Raw genomic sequence first — 16634 nt, 5'->3', positions numbered from 1 at the left:
GGTCTCGAACCCTGGGCTCAGGCAATCCACTCACCTCAGCCTCCCAAAGCGCGGGATTACAGGCTGAGCCACCGAGCCCGGCTATTGCTATTTGTTTTATCCTTATCTCATATCCTGCCCATATCAAGGACACAGAAATATAAAAAAGTTTAAATTTCACCAATCCTTGAGAAACTTTCCCTTGATGGTTGAGGTTACTTTTCTTGTAGAACAATTTTCATTGACTTCAGTTACTGATTTAATAGTCTTTTCTTACAGGTTACTTTAGCCAGCAAATTTAAAGTTACAAAATGCAAATTTTACAAAAGAACCAAAAGAACAGGTAACTTTCCTAACATCAAGCTAGGTAGATATAAATCAAGGACACCTGAAACAAATAATATACAAACTTTTATTCAAAGATAATTCAAGAAAGACATGTTTTGGTCATTTTTAAAGTGAGATTAATTGAAGATCTCAGAAAAATCGTATCTGATCAACACACATGGCTACTCACAGAAAGTTCTCTCTTCTGTTAATAGCAGCTAAATTTTTACACACAGAAAAAGTTCTTAAGACCATGCAAATTCAGTTGAATTCCATACATTCATTGTATTCATCAAAAACCTGCAGTAATGTTCATGCCAAAGTGTTACTTTAAAAATTAAAAATACACACCAAAACATGACCAAGATTAAACTGAAGAAAAGAATAAATAAGCATAATTCATATTTATTTTAAAAAGTTTGGCATCACACATGTTCAAGTGTGTTAGACCATGTTCATTCCTCAGAAGTGGCATTTTAAAGTGTTAAGCATTGTTAAATATCAAAAAATACAACTCTGTTTTACAATGTAGTACTGGCATAATTCAAAGTACTGTGCCAATTATAAATAGTGTAATCAAGTTTTAAACATCTTTTCAAACATATTTAAAGGAAAGCATATAGACACACATTTATATGCACACAATTCATTATATTCATGTAATCAAAGTTATTTTATAAAAGCAAACCGTTTTATCCCTCAACTAGTTTGTATACTTACATAGATTTTCACACCTGTTCAAAGATACTCAGTTCCTGGTATACAGATTTTCAGAAGAACAAATAAAGATAAAATTTAATTTTACAAGAACACACATGACTTCATTCTCCTTCAACAGAATAATCCGTAGTCATTCAAGGTTGATAAGAACTAGTCTTTATGAAAGCAACTGTTGTCCCAAGACTACAGAATAAGTTCTGCAGTCCAAGTTTCTTAGGAGAATTCAGTCAGCTGCTGCTCATTGCAGAAAAAGCCTACACGGTGCTTCTACCAAAAATAATCTTCAGTATCCGAGGCCTATAGAGGCAGACTTTCTTGTCTTCTGCTGAGCTTAAAGTGCAGCCACAAGTGGAGAAGTGCTAGATTCTCAGTCACTTCAGAAATACTTGTCGAAACCTGTTCTCATGTATAAATACGCTGAAAACATCCTTCGGGCTCATAATGGTTTATCAATAACTGTGACCCCTGGGCAAAGAAATGAGAAGAAAAAAAACAGAAGTCTCAGGCAGCATTCAGGCTCATAATGGTTTTTCAATAACTGTGACCCCTGGGCAAAGAAATAAGAAGAAAGCAGAAGTCATAGGCAGTGTTCTGAATCTCTGAGGAAACACTGAATTCTTCATTACAAAAGCAACAGGAACTGTATAAATCATGCTTTAGTAGTACTATCATCTTAATCTAAATAACAGTGAAATCTGTTTATACGGACTACTTAAATATCAGACTATTTAATCCAGAACTAGTCTTTTGTTCCCTGTAGTTACAATTTGAGAAAAATACTCAAAGGGAACAAAGAAACTTTTGGGCATGATGGGCCTGTTCATTATCTTAATACTGGTGATGGGTTCATGGTGTATACATATGTCAAAAGGAATACAATTACATACACTTAAACATTCAGCTGATCCTTGAACAACATGGAGGTTCAGGGCACCAACCCTCCACACAGCTGAAAATCCATGTGTGACTCTTGACTCCCCAGAACTTAACTATTTTTTTTTTTAACAGAAGTGTCTCACTCTGTCACTCAGGCTGAAATGCAGTGGCATGCTCATGGCCAACCCAGCATCAACCTGCTGGGCTCTGGCGATCCTTCTGCCTCAGCCTTCCAAGTAGCCAGAACTACAGGTGCACACTACCACACCCAGCTAATTTTTATTTATTGTAGAGACGAAGTCTCGCCAAGTTGACCAGGCTGGTCTCAAACCCATGGGCTCAAGCAATTCACTCGCCTTGGCCTCCCAAAGTGCTGGGATTACAGGCTGAGCCACCCAGCCCGGCCAAATTTAACTATTAATAGCCTCAACAATGACATCAATAGTCAATTAACACACACACATCATATGTATAATGTGTTATATATATTACCTACTACATTCTTACGATAAATCAGAAAAAAGAAAATGTCATTAGGACAATCATAAGGAAGAGGAAATATATGTACACTTCATTAAGTGGAAGTGGATCATCATGAGGTCTTCATCCTCATCATCTTCAATTTGAGTAGCTGAAGCGGAGGAAGGCGTTGGTCATGCCTTGAGGGGCAGAGGTAAAGGAGGTGGAAGGGGGTTAGGACAAGCAGGCACAGTCAGTGTAACCGGATGGAAATAGATCATAAACATTTTTAGAGAAATGAAAAAACCAAAAAAAAAATCAGAAACTATGATGTGTTTCTGCCAAGTTACACTGACTGTACTTGCCTCTCCTTATTGTTTGCTTTAGTTTCAGTTCACGTATCCCATGGGGTCCATGTTGTAAAAGAAGTCAGAAGCAACCCTGAATAACAGGCACCTTCTGCCATTCTGTCTCATGTGAGTTTTATTTCTTGCATGCCCCATCTATGTCTTCCTCCTCATCACTGCAATCAAGTTGTCGTCTTCTGTTCACCCCTCTGGAGTGGTGTCTCAGATCTTGAGATCTTGAATTTCTTCAAGACCTATAGGTTGAAACCCTTCACTCTACACCTTTTTTTTGCCATATTCCAATCTCTTTTCATGATTTATTGTTTGGCTTTGTCATAAATTCTGTGAAACTGTGCGTAACATCAGGACACAGTTTTCTCCATCAGGAATTTACTGTTTCAGGCTTGATGGTTTTCACAGCTTCCTCTATAATAACAATATTCAGTGGCATAATCCTTCCAGACTTTCATGATGTTCTCTCTTTCATGGTTCTCCTCCATAGTGTTGACAATGGGTTCATGGTATATACATACATCAAAAGGAATACAATTACATAGAGCACTGTGTGTAATGAGCCTTAGAGGTCCTTATGCCCCTTGATCTAGAGGCTGAATTAGACATTGTGTTTGGAGGCAAGTAGACTATTTTGAGGCCTTTGGTGTTGAACTCGTGGGGTTCTGTGTGGCCAGGGTCATTGTCTAATACACCAAAAGAACTTTAATAGGCAGTTCCAAGAGGATTAAGATGACTGACATGAGGCAACTATTGTGAGTTTCTCCTACATAGTAAACCTAGATAGAGAGAGTTTACTCAGCACCCAGAGAGGAACAGATCCAGCAGCACACCCTAAGAGGATCCAAAGGAGAAATAATAATTACTTGGAGCAAAGAGGAAGAAAAAAATCCACCATCCTGGGATGTAACTGGCTAAACTCTTGCCTGCACCACCATGGTCCACTCCAGATTATGGCCACTGTGGGGAAGGTGAGTGATGGAAATTTGGGAGTTCTGTGCTCCTGCTGCAAACTTGCAAGGCTCCCCGAGCCTCGTAGGACCCCAGCCCCTCACAGGAAACTGCCTTCCTCACAACTGTGCTCTGTCATGGAGTGGTAAAGAAGAAAGCCTTGAGCAGCTCCAGCTGCCATTTCCCAGTAACGCAATCTTTGCAGGGTAAAGCAACTGCTTTTCAGAAGCTTGGGAGGGAATAGCCCAAAGGCAAACTCTACAACTGCAGACAATCCCTGGATGGGGAGGTTACCTAAGAACACCTGAGGTCCTTTGGAAGGGAACAGCCCAAAGGCAAACTCTACAGCTGCAGACAATCCCTGGATGGGGAGGTTACCTAAGAACACCTGAGGTCCTGAGGCCAGTTGCACCTTGACATTCAGATAGCAGAGTGCCTGAGGCCAAGGTGGAGCTGGTGGGGAGACATGTTGCCATAGCAACTTCTCACTCTCCTTATGAAGGCTTCTGGGCCTGCTCTGCATAACAGCATCACCACAGTGGTCTGGTACTCCCTCCTAATCCCCACTGGTACAGCTAACAGTGTACATTTGTGGGGTGCTTCAGCTCCTCCCTCCCTCCTGCACTTCTCTTGAAGGTTCAAAACAGACAGAAAACTTGGGAAATCCCCAGAGTCCCACCCTCAGCCTAGGCTGGTTGAGCATTTTCTTGGAGAAACATCAAGGAGAAACCCTATAGCCATCATCATAGCTGGCTTTCCTCCATAAGTGCTACCTCCTGGTCAGAGGTCAACAGTACAACCAACCACATCAGATATAATACTTCAGCTTTGGGGAAGGCCTGATTCCAAACCCCAGCTAACACTTTCCAAGCCACTCCAGTCACTCAAGTCATCGTGAGCCAGATCTGGCAGTTGAGAAACTCACTATATCAAGGCTCTATATACCCAAAGGAACCCTTCAATGCCCACATCAGTCCCCTGCCAACCTCAAGAAGAAATCATCTATACCCCCATTTAGTACAAATGAGAAGGAATCAGAAAAATAATTCTGACAATATGAAAAATAGATTTCTCCGACACCCCCAAAAGACCACACCAACTCTTCAGCAATAAACCCTAATCAAAATCAAATTTCTGAAACTCCAGAAATAGAATTCAATAGGTTGATGATCAAATTCATCAACGAACTTCAGGAGAAAATTGAAAACCAACATAAAGAAATTTTAAAAACTATTCAGAGGTAGATGAAAAATTCTCCAAAGAGGCAGACACCTTAAAAAAAAAAAAAACTGAAATCCTCAAAATGAAAGAATTTAGGGAAGTACAAAAGGTGGTGGAAAGTTTTAACAGTAGACTAGAACAAGCAGGAGAAAGGGTCTCAAAACTTGAAGATAAGCCGTTTGAGTTAACCTAATCAGACAACAATAAAGAAAAAAGAATAAAGAAAATGGAACAAAATCTCCAAGAAATGTAGGATTATGTAAAACATCCAAATCTAAGCTATAAGTGACAAACCCATAGCCAATGTCATTCTGAATGGGAAAAAGTTGAAGGCATTCCTCATCAGAACTGGAACAAGACAAGGATGCCTACTTTCACCACTACTATTCAACATAGTACTGGAAGTCCTAGCCAGAGAAATCGGGCAAGAGAAAGAAATAAAGGATATCCAAATCAGGAAAGAAGAAATCAAATTATCCCTGTATGCCAATAATATGGTCTTATACCTCGAGAATCCTAAATACTCCTCCAAAAGACTCCTGGATTTGATAAATGAATTTGATAAAGTTCCAGGATACAAAATCAACACACTCAAATCAGTAGTGCTGGTATACACCAATAGTGTCCAAGCTGAGAATCAGATCAAGAACTCAATTCCATTTACAGTAGTAACCAAAAAGCTAAATACCTAGGAATATATTTAACCAAGGTGGTGAAAGATCTCTACAAGGATAACTACAAAACTCTGATGAAAGAAACTGTAGAGGACAAAAACAAATGGAGAAACATTCCATGCTCATGGATTGGAAAAATCAACATCATTAAAATGATATTACCCAAAGTAATCTACAGATTACCTGACTTCAAACTATACTATAAGGCTGTAGTAACCAAAACAGCATGGTACTGGTACAAGAGCAGACACATGGACCAGTGGAACAGAACAGAGAACCCAGAATTAAACCCAAATACCTATGACCAACTGATCCTTGACAAAGCAGACAAAAACATATACTGAGAGGTCATACAAAACATTGAGAGGTCACCTGAGAGACCCAAGAAACCAAGAAACTTAAAAAGTCATACTTACTGTAAAAGTAGTGTTTAGTTCACTATATTTTATATATCCCTACCTCATGTTCATTGTACTTTATGAAATCTTAGTACTTTAAATCCTACCTCAGACCCCATAGAATTAGGCATATGCCGGGTGCCGGGTAGCGACTGATTGTGTAATTACATAATGTCTTAAGTAGTGTTTGTATTTAGAACTCTTGGGTTAAGCATTGTTAGTCCCAATTGCCATGCTGACTTCTGCTTTTACAACGGGATGTAAATGTTAAAGCAATAAGCCCCTTTCAGACATTCCTTGGCAGCAGACTTGGAGACGCCAGTAATCTGCCTGCTTGCTCAGGTTAATTTATACGCAGTGACGGTATGAACCTAACTTATCTGACATTCCACTCTGCCCATTGGGTGGGTTTCTGTCAATCACAGGCAGTCAGGTTGAAGCCCACGAAAGGCACCTACCAATACCAAGTGTTCCCGTACCCATTAGGAGAGATTACCCAATCATGTAAAACCAAGTTTAGAGTTCTTTCCCCTCCCTCTGTAATGGTGTATAAAGACTGCTTGTCATGCTGGATGGGGGCTCTCATCTCTGAAGCCACAGCCGGCTTCGTTCATGAGCCCAGACTCGAGCCTGAATAAAGACCCTTGTGTGTTTGCATCAGAGCTGGCTCTTTGGTGGTCTCTCGGATTTTGAAATTTGAGCTTAACACACCCTATTCAATAAATGGTGCTGGGAAAATTGGGATAAACTTGATTTCTCTCTCTTCCCATATACAAAAATTAACTCAAGATGGATTAAAGACTTAAATGTCAGACCTGAAACCATAAAAATGCAGAAGAAAACCTAGGGAAAACTCCAAATAATCAGCCTAGGCAAATAATTTATGGCTAAAATCCCAAAAGCAAATGTAATTAAAACAAAAATACTTGGAAGGCTGAGGCAGAAGGATATCCTGAGCCAGCAGGTCAAGGCTGCAGTGGCTGTGAGAGTGCCACTGCACTCCAGCCTGGGCAACAGAGTGAGACTCCAACTCAAAAAACAAAAACAAAAATAAATAAATGGTACTTAAACTAAAAACCTTCTACCCACCAAAAGAAATAATCAACAGTGCAAATAAGCAACTTACAGAATGGGAGAAAATATTTGCAAACTATACATCTGACAAAGGACAAATATCTAGAGTCTAAAAAGAACTCAAACAAATCAGCAAGAAAATAGCAAATAACCCCATTAAAAAGTAGGCAAATGATGTGAACAGACATCTCTCAAAAGAAGATATACAGATGACCAACAAACATGAAAAATGCTCAACATCATTCATAATCAGGGAAATGCAAGTTAAAACCACAATGAGATGCTACCTTACACCAGTCAGAATGGTCATTATAAAAAAATTTTTTTAAATATGCTGGGGTGGATGTGGAGAAAAGGGAACACTTATACACTTATGGCGTAGTGCAAATTAGTATAACCTCTATGGAAAGCAGTATGGAGAGTACTCAAAGAACTAAAAATAGACCTACCATTCGATCCAGCAATCCCACTACTAGGCATCTACCCTAAGGAACAAAGTCGTTATATAAAAAAGACATCTGCATCTGCATGTTCATTGCAGCACAATTCACGTTGCAGCACAATTCACAACTGCAAAGATGTGGAATCAACCTAAATGCCCATCAACTGATCAGTGGATAATGAAAATGTGGTATATATTCACCATGGAATATTACATAGCCTTTAAAAAAGAATGCAATCATGTCCTTTGCAGCAACATGGATGGAGCTGGAGATTATCATTCTAAGTAAACTGACTCACAAACAGAAAACCAAACACCACATATTCTTTCATATATGGAAGTTAACACAAAGATGGAAATAATAGACAGTGGGGACACCAATAAGGGGGAGACGGGAGGAGGGTTAGGGTACAGAAATTGCCTGAGACCCAATTCCCACCGTTATACAATATGTCCATGTAACGAATATGCATGTGTTCCCCCTGAATCTGAAATTTAAACACACACACACACACACACACACACACACACACACACACACACACAATTTAAAAAGAAAGAGAAGGAAGGAGGGAAGAGAGGAGGGGGAGAGAGAGGGAGGAAGGAAGGGAAGGAAGGGAAGGAAAGAAAGAAAGAAAAGGCAGTCCTTTACTGGTGAGGAACTTCCTGACTGAAGGGAACAATGGCTCTTGTTGTCCAGGCCTTCTTACACAATCATAAACCTGACACATAAAACAATAGAGTTGGCCTGTCCCTTCCTACTCTAAGTCCCGGTGCTTGCCTCTCTTCCTTCCTAATATATGTTCTTTGTGGCAATTTCTTTCTCAGAATAGGGTACTTTCATCTGCATTAAAAACCTGTTCAGGTATATATCCTTTCTCTTCCATGATTTTTTCTTGTCTCTCTCTCTCTCTCTTTTTTTTTTTTTTGTTTTGAGCCGGGTCTCACTTCGTACCCTAGAATGAAGTGCAGTGGCATGACCATGGCTTACCACAGCCTTGAGCTCCTGAACTTAAGGAATCCCTTCTCAGCCTCCTGAGTCACTAAGACTAGAGGCACACAGCTACTGTTTTTATTTTTGTAGAGACGAGGTCTCTCTATGTTGCCCAGGCTGGTCTCGAGCTCCTGGGCTCAAGCAATCCTCTTGCCTCTGCCTTCCAGAGTTTTGGCATTACAGGCATGAACCACCATGCTGTCCATGAACTCATCTGTTGCCTATTAGCTGACAGAAGCTGCCTCTCCTTTTATCCTGACTTTTTTTTTTAAAGCCAAATTTCTTTCTAAAATTATCAAACCATTCTTTTCTGGCATAGCATTCTTCAGCTTCAGATTCTTTACTTACCTTTTGCTTTAAGTTGTCATACAATGACTTTGCTTTTTCTCCAATCATATTAGAGTCTATAGCTATGCCTTTCTTATAGCAATCCTGCATCTACATAAAAGGTGCATTTTAATTCAAGATAAAAAGGTATTTCACAAGAAGTGCAAGGTTTGGGGCCTGCTGGTGTAACTGCAGTGGTGGCTTCATGACTTTCCTTTTTTTACAATGGCCTTCTCAGATTCATTTATCTTTAAATGCTGGGCAACCATAGCTGCAGCCCTCAGTTGATGGCCCAGTCAAGTAAATCAGCTTTTTCCTTGATGGTGTGACTCCTCTGCTTCTTGGGAGCACTCCCAGCATCACTGGTGGCACTTCGCCTGGGTGTTAAGGTTTATGGTATTGCACTAAGCATGGTGGAAAATATGCGATGACCATGAGAGATCCCTCCTCACTGGGGTATGCCACAGACTGGAGAGACACCTGCTCCCATGGAGACAGTGAACATCGCACAGTGTTCTATGTAGATACTCACAACACCTGAGCTCTCCACAGCAGCAATGGGAGGTGTTCACGACATTATCACAGCGGCATGGCTTGTACTGTATGAACCGTATGCAGTTATGCTTTAATGTGGTATCTTTACGCTTGTTCATGTTTTCTCAACTGTGAACGGTGCCATGTTTGGCCTGTAAGAGTCTGTGTGCATAAATTTTACCTTTTGTAATAGTTTTGTACAAATTTTATGGCAGTAAATGTTAAAATACCCTAGTATCCACATGTACTTTATGCACTCATGACATACCTTTATCTTACTTTGTTTTGATATTTCTAGGCTACATGGTTTATCTGTGATTTTTTTCAAATTGTCACAAATCTCCAAAAATTTTATATTTATTTTAAAAATCCATGTATAAGTGGACTATGCAGTTCAAATCCGTGTTGTTCAAGGATCAACTGCATGTTATTTATTCAATGTTGATTTATACCTCAATTAGAACTGTTAAAAACTCCATCTAATATTGAGCCATGTTATTCTGTATAGAGTTCTTCTATTGAGTGTTGTTTTGAATGATGCATGGTTAATTAGTATAAACATTCTTTTCTCTACAACTGGGTCAGTTTTGTTAGAGAAACATTCTAATATTAAAGCAACATAAATATCTATCATCAGAATAATTAACATGGAACATATAGTTTTAAAGACTTACCATTATAGTTATTCAAGAGTATTACCATGTCTTTTACAAAGATATGGACCAAACTGATATTTTAGAATTCAACCAGTGCTATATATAAGAAAGAAAAATAACTCCACAGCCTCACTATAATACTATCTCATGGAGCCTAGCCATGGGGAGACATCAGAATCATGTTTCTTGGTTATCTGAGGAATTAAAGTCTTACCACAAAACTGAATTTCTCTCTGCTATATACAGACATTAGATATCTAAAATTTATTCTAAGATTCTAAACTGCAAAGATTTGGAATTTTGAATACAAATGACTGTAGAATGACAAAGAGTACTGGTGCTTTATTTCAGAATATACACAGGCAATATTCATCATTTTAAGAATATAAGATAACTTTGAGAAAATACTTTTTTTCTTGTAACAGAAAAACTTTGTTAACATAAAAATTGCAATGATGTCACCTTTTCGTATTATAAAAGAACACTTGAAGAAAGGAAGACAGCGATTACCTGCATAACTTCTCCCTGTGCTCATACACGATGATACAACTGTCCACTTATCAGTTGTTGGGTTATAATATTCTACCGATGCCAAGTTGCAGGAGCCATCATCCCCTCCGACAACATATAACAGACCATTAACTGCACAGACTCCTTTTAAAAAGTACACAGAGAGAAAATAATTATTTAAAAATGTAAATGAATATGAATATCCCTGTAAGTGCTTGGCGAGCTAACCTTCTTTCCTTGAAAGAGGCAAGAGAAGAAAGTGAGCATGTAAAGAATTCCTCTTATTTTCTGAGTCTAATGCCACTGCTAAGCTCCTACTGAGTATCATGTATGCAGTAGTCATTTTATACAGGTATGATTTCATTTAATTTTCACATCAGCATTACTTTATAGGCTAGGAACTACTTTGACCCTCATGTTATTAAGAAAAAAAGAGAGAAAGAAAATTAAGGATTTAGTAACTCTCTTAAAGTTAGTTTCTTGGAAAATCTTAAGGAAAAAAATATATATACACACATATATATATTAGTAGAAGGTAAAAAATATTTTTAACTTTAATTATACTGGATGGTTAGCTGTTGTAGTTCCTTTAAAAGGGGAGAAACAGTATTATTTATTTACTAGAATCACTCATTTCTTGCAAAATTTTAAAACATCTAGGAAAATACATATATAAAAAAAGAGATCACCTCTAATCCTATACCACTTAGAGTAACAATCATTGAAATGTTTCTCTCTATTCTGGCTTCCTTATCTTGGTACATAGACACACAGGCATTCAGACACATCCATTTTTTAACCCCACAAGCAGCTCATACTACACATGCTACTTTATCACTCACCCACTCCTGCCAAACAATATACTTGAACATTTCCCCCAAGTTAATAATAATTTTTAACAATTGCATGATATTACATGTATGGTAGTACCAATTTATTTAATAACCTTTAACTGACAGAGAGTTCATAATTTGGAGGCTGTTTGCCCTTATCAGTGAGGTTGCAATGAACAAGAATCCTCTGCATACTTTTTGGATACTTCTGCAATTATTTCTTAATATAAACTATTAGAAAGAAAACTGCTGAATAAAATGATAAACACCTTTTAAAAGCTTATTTCAATTTAATTTTATTCAAAGTATATTTAATATCCTAAAGTGTTCAGTGTGATTATGAACTCAATCAGAGGGCATCAAGGAATCACAGATGTTGCCCACACATGGGTCTCTGAGTTTTATAGATAGTGTTCCTGGCCGGGCTCGGTGGCTCAGCCTGTAATCCCGCGCTTTGAGAGGCCGAGATGAGTGAATTGCCTGAGCCTGTCGGTTTGAGACCCGCCTGGGCAACTTGGCGAAACCTCATCTCTACAATAAATCAAAAAATCAGCCGGGCGCAGTAGCGTGTGCCTGTAATTCCGGCTACTCGGAAGGCTGAGGCAGAAGGATCGCCGGAGCTCAGCAGGTCGAGGCTGCAGTGGCCGGAAGCGGCCACTGCACTCCAGTTTGGGCGACAGAGTGAGACTCCGACTCAAAAAAAACAACAAAAAAAGAAGATGATAGTGTTCCTAATAATTTTTTTATTTTATTTTAAAGATGCAGGGTATAATTCAGGACTGGGTATTCCTAATAATTAATAGATGTACATCAATTTTTTATGGATACATAATATTTGTATATATTTATGACGCACATGTGATATTTTGTTAAATGCTTAGGTTTTTTTTTTTGAGTCAGCATCTCACTCTGTTGCCCAGGCTGGAGTGCAGTAGCCTCAACCTGCTGGGCTCAGGAGATCCTTCCACCTCAGCCTTCCAGGTAGCTGGAACCACAGGCACAAGCCACCACACCTGGCTAATTTTTTTATTTATTGTAGAGACAAGGTTGCCAAGTTGCCCAGGTTGATCTCAAGCCCCTGAACTCAGGCAATCCTCTTGCCTCAGCCTCCCAAAGTGCTGGGATTACAGGCTTGAACCACCACCATGCCTGGCCAAATGCTTACAGATTTTTAACATAAAATAATAAGCCCAAATCTCTACACAGCACTGGAAAGTGCACTAGCAATACCCTTTCCTGTGCAAATGGAATGAATTTTCTGTATCTTACTCAAACTCAATTGTGCTCCTGTTCTGCTCTCTTGACAGGAAACACACTCATACCATTTTTAAGTAGTTCAAATGCTGCCACACAAGCTCACGAAGCTGTTGTTGTGTGCCTGTGTGTCTGTGTTGTCTACCGATGGAGAACACATGAATATGAAGAGACAACATGGTCTCAAACAGCCTGCTATGGCAAAGGGATGAGTAAGAAGGCCTTGCTTTCCTAAAGAGCTCTCCCATTACATCTTCCAGGGCTCACAGGTTAGAGTGCCCACCGCAGAAAGGGAGGCTGGTCCCTATGTCCATCTGAATGGGTCAGCTACCAACTTTCCAAAGGCATCAATCCCACTAGCCCACTAATTCACAGCACCAAATTCCCAGCAGGCAGATGGAAGCCCAGTCCCTCTGCAAAAGGATACACTCTCCTGCAGTGTTTGATGGTGCCAGGCCATTCAGCTTACTTCATCATGATCAAGTAGGTACCTAGAACCTATTTCAAAGGTGCTAAGTATTAGAAGGCTGTATATGATCTAATTCAAACTGGTTCCATTTTTCCTCCACTCTTTTTTGTTTGTTTGTTATTTTGAGTTGGAGTCTCACTCTGTTGCCCAGGCTGGAGGGCAGTAGCATGATCATGGCTCACCTCCTGCAGCCTTGACCTCCTGGGTTCAGAAAATCCTTCCACCTCAGCCTTCTGAGTAGCTGGGACTACAGGCACATGCAACCACATTTGGCTAATTTTTAAATTTTTTGTAGAGACGGGGTCTCACTATGTTTCCCAGGCTGGTCTGAAATGCCTGGGCTCAAGCAATCCTCCTACCTTGACATCCCAAAGTGCTGGGATTATAGGTATGAGTCATCATACCCAGCTGGTCTCCGCTCTTGATGCTATCATTTACCACCATACTTATAAAAACTTTTGAAATCTGACTTGCAAGTTGCTTGCTATTTCAAATTCACATTAAAGCTCTCACCTCTCCCCACTTAGAACTGAACACATGTTCCCCTTTCTTTGTCAGCTGAGCCCTCTCTTCCCAATTTAGGTGCCTGGATGAGGTCCTTATCCTGGGATATTACAGGAAAGGAATATCTTCCAGAAGTCTGTTTCAGATTATCAGAAAAATGGAATGAGAATGACATTTTAAAATACTGTCTCATGAGTTCATATCAATAATTGAAAAATTCGTGCTCAGTTGGATTATAGTTTATCTTGTAAGTTACAGAAATAAATTATTCAAATGATAAATAATTTTCAATTATTTAGAAAATAAATAATTGATTGAGAAGGAAAATCAAACTAAAAACTAAGCCTTCATATTTCCGTCTTCCTGATTACCAAAGAAAATTCAATTAACTATAATTGTCCAAATCAAAGTATGAAACAACTTTTCAACAGAGATTTAAGGAAAGTCTTTTTCATAAATCCCACACTTTTCCACAAAATTTTTCAAAGAGCAAGATAATGATAGCTCTAGACAAATTATCTCCTTATTCTTCTGGCTAAAGGAAATGAGCTAATTTTGATATGAAAACAAAAAACATGTATAGAGAAAAAAACAAGATTCCAATCTTTAGAAAAATATTCATTCAAACTGCAAATAAGTTTCCTCATCCAGGAAGGCACACACACGTATCACCACAACTTTTCTAGCTGAACATACTGGAGCCTTATTCTTCTGAGGCTTGCATGGCTCTAGACTATCAACAGCTAACAGGCTTTCAAGACCTCACCAAGTTCAAGTGATTGAATGGGGTGCAAGGGCAAGTAGAATCCATCATGAAGGGAAATGAAGATGAGCATTTTGGAGGGGTGCATCTTGCAACATCATCCAATGGTGCATATTAAGTTTGAGAATCATCAGGATTTCAGACTATGGGAAATGGCATGAAAACAATGGCACTTTGAAAAAGACTAACATTTTCTAAAAGGCTCTCTAGCTATCCTATTTTCCATTTGTATCTTCCTACCATGAATCTTCAAGTAGTCAGTTCCCCAATCTTGAGGACTTCTGTTTTCTTCAAGAAAATTTTATTATTATTATTTGTTGTTGTTGTTACTTTAGTTTTTCTATTTTCTGGAAATCCTGGACTGTATTAAATTAGGGTACCTCTTCAGGATGCCCCCCAGATTCAAATAATTAACTAGGTTTCTAACTTAGTATTTACACAACTAGAATAAATCCCCCCAAAACTGGAATCTCCAACATGTGATACACAGTAGGCAGTCAAAGGTGCCTGTTGTAAGAGTGAATGAATCCAAGTATCAAATAAAGAAGGCTCTGCTTCTAACCAGTCTCCACACTAATCACCAAAATGTAGCAGTGAGTAGAACTTATATGCTGACTGAAGTGTCACCACCACCAGCTGTGTTTCAGAGACTATGCGAGGTATTTACTTTACAGGATTATTACACAAACCTCTGCCTTTCAAGAGTTCAAAGTCTTTCAGGGAATCCAGATCAGTAAAAGAATAAGGACATCTTAAAAAAAAAAAAAAAGAAGAAGAAGAAGAAGGGCAATATACAGCAATATGAGGAAAACTATAAATAGAAATCTACATGAATTCCATAATCTGAAAGTAGACAGATACCTGCATTTCTTCTGCACATGTTCATGTCTGCAACCTGCCTCCATGTATTACTGGTGGGATCATATACTTCAACACTTTTTCGTACTAAAGGGCCATCGTGACCTCCCACAGCATACAATAGGTTGTTCAACACACCAACACCTATAAAACACAACCAGCCAAACTATAGTAGAGTAAAAAGAACAAGAGACGTATAACATATTAGGGTTTGTTCAAGTGACATGTAACTAAAACTTTTGAAATTATAATTCATAATAAAAGTGAAATGATATGAAAGACTACAATTTAAGAAACAGAAATGAAAAGAACTGACGATTAAACAAGGATCTCAATAAACTATTCTTCTAAAAAAAAGACATGTCAAATAGAGTAAGAACAATATATAAATGAAACATAAGGAAGAAAAAAGTCCTTAAATATGATCCTTGCAACAAAAACAACCAAAAATCCACAATAAAAAGAATCCAGTATTAAAGCACAAAATTTTTAAGCACTAGATATAAAAAGACTTGAAGTTCCCCCAATAAGCACTAAAAACAAAAATCTAAAAGGAATCCCAAGCAGTATAAATATATAAAGGAAACAGAGAAGCCTTTAAATATAGCACTTTGAAATTAATTTTTTTTTTTTTTTTTTTTGAGTTGGAGTCTCATTCTGTCGCCCAGACTGGAGTACAATGGCTGCTCCTGGCCACTACAGCCTCGACCTGCTGGGCTCTGGCGATCCTTCCACTCAGTCTTCCAAGTAGCTGGAACTACAGGCATGTGCTATCACGCCCGGCTAATTTTTTATTTATTGGAGAGATGAAGTCTCTCCAAGTTGCCCAGGCGGGTCTCGAACCCACGGGCTCAGGCAATCCACTCACCTCAGCCTCCCAAAGGGGTGGGATTACAGGCTGAGCCACCGAACCCGGCTTGAAATTAAATTTTACAAAGAAAAGGTAGTACAGCTACCCACTACTACCTGCAGAATTCAAAAGACCTTTAGCAGGTTATTTGGAATCAGCATACGTTTTCAGGTAGGGTAAAGACACCAATGAATCATTTCACTTGTTCAATTCTTTCCCAACATTTTTGTGTTTCACATGCTAGATGAAGTTGCCAGTACCTGCGCCACTGCGGCGGGTGCTCATCTCTGCAATATAGGTCCACTCGTTTGTCGTGGCATTATAGCACTCTACTGTGCTAAGACACTGACGGGATGCCCCATCATAACCCCCTACCGCATAGAGCAACCCTAGACAGGAAATCACAAAGAAGGTCACAGTTAGAAAAGAGCTATTTGTTCAAGTCAGAAAGTATTAATATATTTTCCTCCATGGTGGCAGAGTTTCCGCTGAAAGTGTCATTGATTTTTATAAACTATATTGAGTCCTTGCAGAATGACAGGTAAAATAATCAAATGATACTGTGAGGCTCTCTACGGAATACATAATGATGTTAATTTCAC

The 16634-nt window shown here is 38.9% G+C and overlaps 1 protein-coding gene across 5 annotated transcripts in view; it reads right to left on the bottom strand.

Annotated features, from left to right (window-relative positions):
* Positions 1 to 375: 375 nt before the first annotated feature.
* KLHL2 (kelch like family member 2) overlaps positions 376 to 16634 on the bottom strand; it is a 117943-nt gene continuing 101684 nt past the window's right edge. For 4 of the 5 annotated variants that reach the window (XM_008058298.1, XM_021712457.1, XM_021712459.1 and 1 more), the window contains 4 exons: positions 16293 to 16421; positions 15186 to 15326; positions 10502 to 10645; positions 378 to 1491 (listed from right to left, as the gene is read on the bottom strand). In XM_008058298.1, coding sequence (XP_008056489.1) covers positions 1463 to 1491; positions 10502 to 10645; positions 15186 to 15326; positions 16293 to 16421 — 443 coding nt within the window. In that variant the 3' untranslated portion in view covers positions 378 to 1462. Of the gene's footprint in view, positions 1492 to 10501; positions 10646 to 15185; positions 15327 to 16292; positions 16422 to 16634 lie in introns of all 5 variants that reach the window. The other variant, XM_021712458.1, reaches the window with a different exon arrangement.

The sequence above is a fragment of the Carlito syrichta genome, unplaced genomic scaffold (assembly GCF_000164805.1).
Source record: "Carlito syrichta isolate Samal-C Ts95f unplaced genomic scaffold, Tarsius_syrichta-2.0.1 Scaffold303285, whole genome shotgun sequence".
NCBI classification, from domain to species: Eukaryota; Metazoa; Chordata; class Mammalia; order Primates; family Tarsiidae; genus Carlito; species Carlito syrichta.
The sequence above is the reverse complement of the archived record's forward strand: the minus strand, read 5'-3'. Positions and strand labels throughout refer to the sequence as shown.